The following is a 12,173-nucleotide window of genomic DNA, read 5'->3' on the forward strand; positions in this document are numbered from 1 at the left end:
TGGGGCGCCTCTACAGGGGTCTTTTCTGCTCATGTCACTACATAAAACTATCAGATGGTTAGAGGAAGGACATGGAGGCATCCACTTAGCTCGTCTTATCAAGGACGCCAGATGAAGCCTATTCAACTCTGCTAGCGGGACAAGCTGACTTACTTTGCAAGAAAGACTTACAGCGCCCGTCACTCCATAAATGTGCACCGTCCGACCGCCTGCAAACTCCAGAGGCGCTCAATTGCACCGGCTTCACACGCAGGTGACTTTACGCAGCTCCAGCTTTGCGCGCATTTAGACTATCTTCGGCGGTTGTTTCCATGAAGAGTGGCAAGCCTTCGCCAAGGAATTAACGGAGACTAAACTTGTACTTTTGTGAAAAATATCGAGGATGCCTCGTCCAGGGAGAAACACGTACAGCGACCAGAAGCCGCCTTACTCCTACATCTCCCTCACTGCCATGGCGATCCAGAGCTGCCCAGAGAAGATGCTCCCTCTCAGTGAAATTTACAAGTTCATCATGGATCGATTCCCTTATTACAGAGAAAACACCCAGCGGTGGCAGAACTCTCTGCGACATAATCTGTCCTTCAACGACTGCTTTATCAAAATCCCACGGCGCCCAGATCAACCAGGTAAGGGCAGCTTTTGGGCGCTGCACCCCAGTTGCGGCGACATGTTTGAGAATGGAAGTTTCTTGAGACGCCGCAAACGGTTCAAAGTGTTGATGGCATCTGATCATTTGGCCCCGAGTAAGCAATCCGACGCTGCCCATTACCTTCAACAGCAAGCCAAACTAAGACTCAGCGCACTGGCAGCCACTGGCACACACCTCCCGCAGATGTCCAGTTACAACCTCGGAGTGTCGCAGTCATCAACTTTTAAGCACCCGTTTGCCATTGAGAACATCATTGCCAGAGAATACAAGGTACCGGGGAGCCTCGCGTTTTCCACCATGCAGTCGATGTCTGCCGGGTATCCCCTCCACAACCAGTTGACTTCAGCCTGGCCCCATATGTACAACACCAGCATGATTGACACGGCGGGCCCAATTTCCATGGCAAGCAGCGACTACAGTGCATATGGCATGCCCATCAAGTCCCTCTGTCACGGGGGACAGTCGTTACCGGCTATCCCCATGCCAATAAAGCCCACCCCGACCTCCATGTCCGGTTTCTCGGCGCTACCTCCACACCTGCCCGCCTTTCTATCCAACTCCCCACAGTCTCTGAGCCCGACGTCCCCACAGACAGCAACGAGCCAAAGCAGCCCCGCAACGCCGAGCGAGACTCTGACCAACCCCACACTACAGTCGGTGGCTGTGCATTGACCAACACAACAGTGAACTTTTCCAGTGTTGAACTGTCGGCTCCCATAGCCCCTTTTACCAAACCCAAAGTTTATATTCTTGTCGGGGAAAATACTATCAAGGCGAGAAGTTGCATTGCATAATGATTCACTTGTGTGTGTGTGTGTGTGTGTGTGTGTGTGTGTGTGTGTGTGTGTGTGTGTGTGTGTGTGTGTGTGTGTGTGTGTGTGTGTGTGTGTGTTGAATGTGTCGCTTTAAATTGTGTCAGAAGTTCAGCACAGAATCGCACAGCGAAGTATTGCTCTTCAAAATATAAATTATTTGATAGTTCTATTTTTCAGTTTATTGTAAAATGTGGGTTTTGAACGTGGGGCCACTGAGAGGAGGGAAGAAGTTTATTTTGGCACCATCACCTATGATTTGAAATGCTTGCTAACCCCATGACAAAATTTCAGTTTCATCAAAGAATCTCACTTTGCACCGTTTCTATGTGACCACTGTAATGTCAATGAAATTTGCGAGGCAATGATTCTGTGTATGTTTGCTTTTAATACTGGACTGATGGTTAAGGGTATATATGCCAAATATGGGTTAGATTTGTTCTTACCATCCCTGTAAAAAGAAAGCAAACAGAATTATGAAATCTTTTCAAAATTGAAAAGTAGTATTGTCAAATATGTTCTCAAATGCAAGATGTGAATATTGCAAATAACTGATACTGAAATGTTGTAAAATGCACTTTTTAGTTTTATGTTTTAGATATCTATTTTCCAGAAAATGTTCTGTGAAGCATTTAATTTAAAACGCTGTGGTGACCATGTGTATCAGATGCTGTAAATTTGTTTCTTTTTAGGTAAAGCATGCATTCTAAATTTGTGTTATTGTTGTTGTTGTTGTCGTTGTTGTTGTTGTTGTTTTGTTTTTGTTAATTTTTTGCAAGCATGCGTGCTTTTGAAAAGTGTGCAAATAGTCTGCAATGAATTGGGAAAAAAGCTGGTCATCAAAATATTTTCTGATTAAAAGTGAAGTAAACAATCACAATGTTTCTGGAGATTTACTAAGGACATTATTATTATTATTATTATTATATTACAACTGCTACTATACTAATACATTTCTGAATGTGATTAAAAAAAGACTTGATGGCAATATTTGGTATAGCATTCTTCAGGTTTTAATTGAATTCAATTATTTTAATGTAAAGTTTCTCATACCTTAAATTCAGACCTGCATGTGTGAATTCAGAGTGTGAGAGTCAAACGCTTTGCAGAGAAGCAGTGGGAGAGAAATGAATCGTGCAGTCGATTAGGATGCATGGAGTTGCCATGCCATGGTCACAGCGCAGACAACTGGGCTCATTCATCAAGCTGTAGGCTATACACAATTAAGCCCAACAATAAACATTTAGACAAGCAATGCATATAGCAAGTTATTGTAGACCTATGTCTAAATTAACCAATGGTTACATATTTTTCAATTCCACAAATGTCATAGGGTAATTACATATAATTGCCATGTTGAAAATTATACCATCCTGCACTGGGTGAAGCTCACATTAAAGACATGCACTATGCTTTTTCTATTATTTTTAATTTAATTTTGTTGTTTCATCAGGGTATATACATCATTATTCTGATGATATATGGGATAGTACATTATTTGTAATAAAATAGGCTATACAAAATAAATATAAATTACACTCACTTATTTGATTTGTTTTCAGAAAGGCTTAAATGAAGAAAAAGCGCTTTATCTGCTTCCCCTAGAAAGCAACAGCCTATCTCGGGGTATTAAACAAATACATTAGAATTCCCTTACTTTATGCAATCGAGTAGATCAAATAAAGGGTCTCCGCCACTTCATTCTCCCTCATTCACTTGAATTGAAAGTGCAAAGAATTGCAAACTTAGGCTGGGCCACCAATGTAGATTTTGCCTTTTTTTCAGCAAGACAAAAAGACTGATTTTTCACAAAAACATTGCTGACTGGGAACTAGGAAACGAGCTCTGAGACCCTTTTGGAATTTAAATCCACCCCTCCCCCACGGACTGTTTGTACAACAGTGTTAGTTTTCCCCCCCCACTTTGTGCATTTGTATATAATGCTGACTCTGGATGATTAAATGTATTGAAGTTGCAACCCTTGTTTCCAAGCTTTCATTTTAAACCTATATTATGCTGTAGACTACAATTAAACCACATTAATAGACAATTAAGCTTTTTCATTGAGCACATTTATATGGTAATTAGCACACTTAAATAGAATAACATACCTGTTTCTTTGGCAGAAAAAAAGCCATCTGTATTCCTCATAATTAAAGACCTCACCATGTTGAATTCACAATATACTTTTATAAATATAGTTTTATTTTTATTTTTCTAATTATTTTTAGTGAATTCTTAGTAAATTTGATTACTTGTTCATGTGTTGCACGAAGAATCCCTTAAGTACATCATTTAGGTTATAGAGCAGATTTTTTTGAAGGACTTTTTAAAGAACTGTTCTGTACACAGATGCAGAATAAAATGACACTTAATTGCACTTCAGTGGTTTCTGGTGCCAGTATTTGTTCTAATGCAAGATTGAACAAGTGGTTGGAATTCAATTCCCATCCAAACAATTTGACCTGAATAAAAAGCCAAGGAATTCACAAACTAATTGCACCACATCAATGAGATGGAGTAAAGCCATTGGTATAAAAAATAATGTTACATGATACAACGGCTCAAAAGGGGGAGGCGGGAAAAGAAGCGTCAGACAGTGAAATCCTGTAACACAGATCTCAAACCACTGCCACTGAAAACTCATTCTGCCTTCAACTGACATCCATCAAAGTGAACTCAACTGTCTATAAAACTATTTTCTGGAGATAACACTTTCCAATATGGAGAGTTTCTGCATCGAAGGTTTTGAGTTCCTGCAATATACAGTGGCCCCATATAACATGACGTTTAGACACTTTCACCTTTAATAATACATTTTGGCCTATCAATAAAAACGGTTCTTGTTATTTAAACTTGTTTTGTTGTGAGAATGCAAGGTTTACCAGAGTTAGTTTGAACATGCTTGAATGTTACTGTGTCAACTCATTAGCACTAACATGAACTCAGTTGTATAATCCAAGTCTGCGTTGTCCTTGTTCTCTCAACTATGTTCTACTTAGACAAAGAAGAAGGTCATCTTAGGCAGGGGATGAAATATAGACCGCATGCAAAACCCCTAGTTTAATTAAAATAATTCATTAAAGTGGAGGCCCAAGGTAATTAGCATGTATAATTTATGATTTGCTTAATGCATGCAGGCAGTGGCCTCCGCAATAAACTCAACTTAACCTCAAGTCGGGAGCTGAAACGGACAGGGTGCTGTTATTTACTGTGTTTATTGTTTGGATATTTGTCAAGGGGAAGCGAGTGTTTCATAAAACCCTGGACGTTAGCCGGCTTTCACTGCAGCACGAATGACTTATTTGTTTATGAGTTTATCTTGTGGATTTATGCCCACTCATAACAAATGTTGTCAGATTTGTTGTGAGGGAAAGATATTGGGAATTCTGTTTTTTCTCTCTCTCTCCCTCTCTCTCTCTCTCCCTCTCTCTCTCTCACACTCTCTCTCATGTTCAGTATTAGCTTGCTGGTCAGTAGTGTTGAGAATTGTTTGCTTGGATACAGTTCCTCTGCTGACAGAATGAGGCCATGGACCAACATGTACCACAAGGTAGCTTCTCTTCTCTGAGACAACACGCTGTCAACACTGACTTTTAGAAGCAGCAAAATAATCGATGATAGACAAAACTTGCATTAATTATACTCTGCAAATGTGCCAATGCTTGACAAGCCTTTGACATTTTCAAACATGACCAGTGGCTATATTTTCCTATTTCCCGCAAAGTTTTGATAAAACCACAAAGTAAAACAAATATTTTCAGATGGTGCTGTGGACCATGGTAAACAGATTTATTTTAGCGGTAAATAGAGCAACGTGCCTGACTACTGATGTACAAGTCCTTATTTTCAGCCACCGATGACTCAGAATTACCAAATGAAACCAGGCTGCTAGTTTCTAACCAACTGTACAATTTAGATTTCTAAATATCTAACTTTTAATACCAGTCTAAACACAAATAGCCTACACACGACCTGCTGTTGGTGAATCTTATCTTATTTGATCATGCTCATAAGATTTTGTCAAAGATAATCTTTGACATTTCTGTTTTATTGCACAGCATGAAAGATAATAATGCAAGAGACAGCAGTGTTGGGATGACATGCTGCATAAAAACAGACAGACAAATTCAGATTTGTATTGTTTTGCGTGCAGCTCAGTCCACGAGAGCCTAGAACAGTGGTTCTCAAAGTGGGGTCCGGGGACCCCCAAGGGTCCTTGAGGGGGTTCCCAGGGGGTCCCCAGCAAAAAGGGTAATAATTTATTTCCACTATAATACCATCCCATAAGTAACATAATGACAGAATGTATGACTATTTTGGCCATGGGTTTCATACACTTTCTGCAATAAAATATCTAAAAACCAAAATCATATCACATGTGCATGGGATGCTGGGACAAAAATCGTATTAACTGGGAGTTCCGTGGTCTAATTTGTGTCAGTTTAGGGCTCCTTTGATGTGACCACTGGCCTAGATCACCCAGGGGTGAACAACTTACCATCATTTAGTACCTGAATAGACCGGCTTTCCTCAGTAATAAAGCAGTCCTCTCAGTGCACGGTGTCAGCATCAGACTGGGGTAAAGTCATCAGTCATTATAGTGGATCAGACTGTGGTAAAGTCATCATCGGTCATTATAGTGGATCGCAGGCTAAATACATCACTAGGCTGTGGCAAAGGTCAAAGGGCAGATATAGCGGGGGCAGCTGGAGACGCAGGGGAATGCAGCGGCGCACGAGGCTGGCTCGGCCAAACACCCATGTGTGCATGAAATTAGAGTGTCAACATGTGATTCACGCTGCTGGGTGGCGGCTGTGAAACAAATTATGTCAGCGGGTGGCAGCAGCAAAATTCCAGTGAGAAGCAGCAGATAGCTACGTGGAGGTTACGACCGGGCCGTGGATTCTCTTTCATGGGTTTTGATGAAACTGTTGACACCCAGCACATACTGTATGCTACCTCCTCTAAAAAGAAAACAAAGAATTAGCTTTTACGTATTGTGCTATCAGTGAATGTTTGATCTCCTCTACAGCATTTTCGTCAAGCCTCTAATGGAGGGTGCTGAAGACCAAATGGCCCCTGATAAGATCATTGTTATTCAAGATAAGGATGCTTATTGTCACCAAAGGTTAGTAAAAGTTATAGGTAAGGTGCTAAACAGAGGGTCCCCCCCACTGACTGAAAACCACTTAAGAGTTGAACATTTCATGAGCAAAGAGATTACGTGTTGTTTACAACTTTATATATTATGGATGTCCATGAGGTTTGGTTTAATCAGTAATGTGAAGTGGATAAACTGTCAGCGCATAAGCGGCAGATTTGATGGCAGATATTTTTTCCGTACGGTTCTTTCAGTTTCAATATGCAGTGAAAATGACAGGTACAATTAAAGAAAAGGAAAAAAAGGGCAAGACAGTGGTGCTTGTGCAATGTCGGGCCGGTTGAGACAGAGTCGAGAGACAGACCACTAACAAGTCAACCATCCATCCATCAAACTTCAGGCACCACACCTGTCAGCCTCCACCTTCAACGACTCTGCTATTCATGCTGCACATGGATTACATTTGACATGACTATATAATATATTACATACTTCTTTTTAGTCTCATTTTGAAGGTGGGTTTAGCAAATCATTGCCTAAAGGTTATGTTGTATTGATTGTGTACAAGTGGGCTATATTGAGGACGTAGAGGCTACTGGTATTCCCATAATTTGACCGGGCATCCTGCCTTAGTTTTTGACTGACTTTAAAGAGCTCCAATTTGTAAATTGTGGGAGCCAACGCGCCTGTCTCGAGAGACCATACTCGACCAAATGCTTGTTCATGATACAGAACCCGGTGTGTGTGTGTGTGTGTGTGTGTGTGTGTGTGTGTGTGTGTGTATGTGTGTGTGTGTGTGTGTGTGTGTGTGTGTGTGTGTAACCCAAATCAAACACCCATACAAACAAGGCGCTTTAATGAAGGTACTTAACAGATTTGACACCACGATGTTTTTTGTTCTCAACTGCTTTAGCTGTTCGGTGTTAGAACTGTAACCGATCCTGTGGGTTTTAGCGGCCTGCTATTTCCCCCTTTTAAAATGTGGGACGAGAAGCTAATTTATCACCTTTCTTTCCTTGGGATTGTATCTTGCTGCCCTGTACGACCATAAACTAACACTTGTGGAGGACTTCAAAGGTGCACTAGTAGGTAGCAGAGGTGAGAAGAGGTCCCACGTCTACCGGGGGCCAGTTCCTTCTCAGAGATGAGATGGAGCTGATTAGCAGGAGTGTGCAGCTAGCCGGGCCCCGTGGGGCACAGCAGCTGCAGGAGCAACTCCCCGAGGGAGCAGCAGAGGTGTGAGTTTTGACAGCCACTGTCTCTCTCCCCTCTGGATGCTGCAGGGTCGGGGCGCCCTCCTCCGCCAGCCAGCACCGGGCTCCATGCTGGATAGGAAGTCAGCAGTAATTGCCATTCAGCCGGTGGGATAGAAAACAGAGGGCACAATAACCGGCTAAGAACACACGGCCCATCTCCTCTTTTGTCTGCATGTGTTTGAGGAAGGATGCTACCTCCTTTTCTCAGCAGAACAAAGCTGCAATAAAGTTCTCGCCGTCAAATGCAATCTTGTTGCAGAAGTGGTTGAGGACGGCGTTATCATTCAAGTCCGGCCAATTTACGCTGCGCACTTGGAACCTGTTTCTCTACGCCGGGACTCTGCGAGGCCCCAGATGGCTGCTTGTTATTGTATAACAAGGCTCGCATTGTTCTGTTAATGTACCTTCATCTGTCTTTGATCTAATCTCATGTTGTCACGGCCAGTGTAAAAAATCCCCATTAAGTGCATGATCCAGCACTGTGCTCATTGTGATTGTGATAATCTCCTGCATTGAGATTCCACTTTGTGTCTTTTGTTTCTTTTGTTAGTGGACACAATGTGAGGTTAATTAGCGGCCACTGGTAACCTCTGCGTTCCTCGATGCTTCATCACAGCTGAAGTGTACTCTTCACTGGGAAACGGGGGGCTGCTGGCTGGCACTCACAAGACCTCTTCCAAACACAGCCTCCGCCAGTCCAAAGCAAACACCATCCAAACAGAGCACCCCATTTAATCCCTTTCAGACTACACAGGCCCCCAAAAACTAGCAAGTAGAACTGTTTCTACATATTATTAATTGCTTGCATTGTTTCCTGATGTGTGGATTGAGAACATACGGGGGAAGTTAAACCAGTGTAACCATCATCATGACAAAGGAGGATAAGGTTGCAGTGATCAACTTGATCAGTGTCAAAAGGTTTCAGCGTGGCCATTATCCAAGCCAGGGTGTCACAGTGTGATTTTGTTCTCGATTCCTTCTTTAAAGCTCTCTGCACAGTGCATTTATCTGCGATATTGCCCTTCCGCCACTTCAGCTTCTCCCAAATTCCCTGGTGGTCTAATTTATGTTAAGTCACAAACCTCCCCTATGGCTGTTTTGAAATGTTCAGAATGGAGACTGTGTGCTCCCGGTTTATGCCAGCGCCACAATCCCCTGTGTAATTGTTCTCTATGGGAAAGCACATCTCGGTGAAACCATCTGCAAGTCCATGGGGCAGTTTCCTAAGAATGAGTGGACTTCTTAGGGGGGTTCCACTGCAATCCAGTTTCTCTTGTGAAGCAAGTAATTAATTCAAATCTCAGGAAGTCAATAGCTGCCCGGATCAGAGGCACGCAGCACACAGCTGCTGATACCTACGTCTTCTCAGGAAGTCACCAAACAAAAAGGTTACAATGGGCGCGCGCAACCATACGGGGTTCAGATTATTACACATTTAAAATTGTGATTTTGTGTACTTTTGTCGTGAATTGCGCAGTTGATTAATTCAAATTTTGTGTACTTGCAATAGATGATGAGAACTATACGCCTGCGAAATGGCATTCTTTGTGAATGATGTAATATGCATTTATTAAACAAACACTCAAGGTCCCGTGGTTCCTCTAGCTATAATTATTTTTAATCTCCCCCTGATTATGTTTTCTCGAAATGAAAGAACAAAAACAGTGAGGCAAAACAGTAACACACTTCATATCTTGCCATTATCGAAAGTACTGATTTGACTTCAGCATCATCTTCATGTCCTTATAAGGGCAAAACTCACCTACTACAACAAAGGCCCAGCATGTGTGGCAAAGAGTTTTTAGTGATGATACATTGAAAAAGTGATGTTCTTCTCATTTTGTACTTGTGAATTTTTTTAGGTCATTAAATTCATTAGCAAATGCACAAAATGATGAAATGTGATGAAAGAGACGCCGGCACAGCACTTTAAGAACCACAAATGAACACTTGCTCGCCGCATCCATCTTTTCTGTGAACTGTTTAAGTGGAGCAGAGAAGATTCATCCAAGTCTCTGAATGATTTCTTTACAAGTTGATGGCAGTGTTTTATCTCTCCACTATCTCTCTGATGATGGGATCATGTCAAGAGAAACACTTGAAGGTGTTAAGAGCAGTTTGTCCATTTCAGGCATGAGATCAAACTGGAGATCTCGCCATCTCGCTTGACAGACGGGTGGGGTACAGGGAGAGGAGCAGACAGACAGGTGTGGTACAGGGAGAGGAGCAGACAGACAGGTGTGGTACAGGGAGAGGAGCAGACAGACGGGTGTGGTACAGGGAGAGGAGCAGACAGACAGGTGGGGTACAGGGAGAGGAGCAGACAGACAGGTGGGGTACAGGGAGAGGAGCAGACAGACAGGTGGGGTACAGGGAGAGGAGCAGACAGACAGGTGTGGTACAGGGAGAGGAGCAGACAGACAGGTGGGGTACAGGGAGAGGAGCAGACAGACAGGTGGGGTACAGGGAGAGGAGCAGACAGACAGGTGTGGTACAGGGAGAGGAGCAGACAGACAGGTGGGGTACAGGGAGAGGAGCAGACAGACAGGTGTGGTACAGGGTGAGGAGCAGACAGACAGGTGGGGTACAGGGAGAGGAGCAGACAGACAGGTGTGGTACAGGGAGAGGAGCAGACAGACAGGTGTGGTACAGGGAGAGGAGCAGACAGACGGGTGGGGTACAGGGAGAGGAGCAGACAGACGGGTGTGGTACAGGGAGAGGAGCAGACAGACAGGTGGGGTACAGGGAGAGGAGCAGACAGACAGGTGTGGTACAGGGAGAGGAGCAGACAGACAGGTGGGGTACAGGGAGAGGAGCAGACAGACAGGTGTGGTACAGGGAGAGGAGCAGACAGACAGGTGGGGTACAGGGAGAGGAGCAGACAGACGGGTGGGGTACAGGGAGAGGAGCAGACAGACAGGTGTGGTACAGGGAGAGGAGCAGACAGACAGGTGGGGTACAGGGAGAGGAGCAGACAGACGGGTGGGGTACAGGGAGAGGAGCAGACAGACGGGTGGGGTACAGGGAGAGGAGCAGACAGACAGGTGGGGTACAGGGAGAGGAGCAGACAGACAGGTGGGGTACAGGGAGAGGAGCAGACAGACGGGTGGGGTACAGGGAGAGGAGCAGACAGACAGGTGTGGTACAGGGAGAGGAGCAGACAGACAGGTGGGGTACAGGGAGAGGAGCAGACAGACAGGTGGGGTACAGGGAGAGGAGCAGACAGACAGGTGGGGTACAGGGAGAGGAGCAGACAGACAGGTGGGGTACAGGGAGAGGAGCAGACAGACGGGTGGGGTACAGGGAGAGGAGCAGACAGACGGGTGGGGTACAGGGAGAGGAGCAGACAGACAGGTGGGGTACAGGGAGAGGAGCAGACAGACAGGTGTGGTACAGGGAGAGGAGCAGACAGACAGGTGGGGTACAGGGAGAGGAGCAGACAGACAGGTGTGGTACAGGGAGAGGAGCAGACAGACGGGTGGGGTACAGGGAGAGGAGCAGACAGACGGGTGGGGTACAGGGAGAGGAGCAGACAGACGGGTGGGGTACAGGGAGAGGAGCAGACAGACGGGTGGGGTACAGGGAGAGGAGCAGACAGACGGGTGGGGTACAGGGAGAGGAGCAGACAGACGGGTGGGGTACAGGGAGAGGAGCAGACAGACGGGTGTGGTACAGGGAGAGGAGCAGACAGACAGGTGTGGTACAGGGAGAGGAGCAGACAGACGGGTGTGGTACAGGGAGAGGAGCAGACAGACAGGTGTGGTACAGGGAGAGGAGCAGACAGACGGGTGTGGTACAGGGAGAGGAGCAGGAGAGAGAAGGAGAGCTGGCTGTGTGGGGGGAGAAAAGCTTAAAACGATTTCAGACGGCAGCCTGTCTTTATTGTCACACGAACACACTACAATACATGCATGCGGCCACTACACACACTCATGCTGACGGTGGCCGGTGAAATATGTCCTCTGCATTTGACCCATCCAGGCTTGTCCTTTCCTCCAGGGGGCAGGCCAGGAGCAGTGGTCGCTATTTCTTTCCAGCGCCCGGGGACCTTCATTGGACCATCATTGGACCAACTTCAGATGTTGTCGTCACTGGTCGGATGACGATCTTCTGCATGTTTTTAGTGGGGGGTTATGTACGGAGGAACCCCCTGGGGGGTACGGGGAGAACATGCAAACTCCACACAGAAAGGCCCTTTCGACGAGATAGCCCACCTGGGCAGTAGGCACTGAAGATATGGGGGGGTCACAACTCCAACGCCCACAGCGTCCCAGGTGGGAATCGAACCCAGGACCTTCGAGCTGTGAGGCGACAGCGCTTACCACTGCGCCATCGTACCCCTTGGATTCACT

General features: G+C 45.2%; 1 protein-coding gene across 1 annotated transcript; it reads left to right on the plus strand.

The window, feature by feature from the left end:
• Positions 1-382: 382 nt before the first annotated feature.
• foxb1a (forkhead box B1a) lies at positions 383-1,321 on the plus strand (the record flags this gene model as incomplete). Its single annotated transcript, XM_083655046.1, has 1 exon — positions 383-1,321. One exon carries the CDS (start codon positions 383-385, stop codon positions 1,319-1,321), a length of 939 nt encoding a protein of 312 aa, XP_083511172.1.
• Between the last annotated feature and the right edge of the window lie 10,852 nt (positions 1,322-12,173).

This window comes from Poromitra crassiceps (assembly GCF_964638095.1).
Source record: "Poromitra crassiceps genome assembly, chromosome: 18".
Lineage (NCBI taxonomy): Eukaryota > Metazoa > Chordata > Actinopteri > Beryciformes > Melamphaidae > Poromitra > Poromitra crassiceps.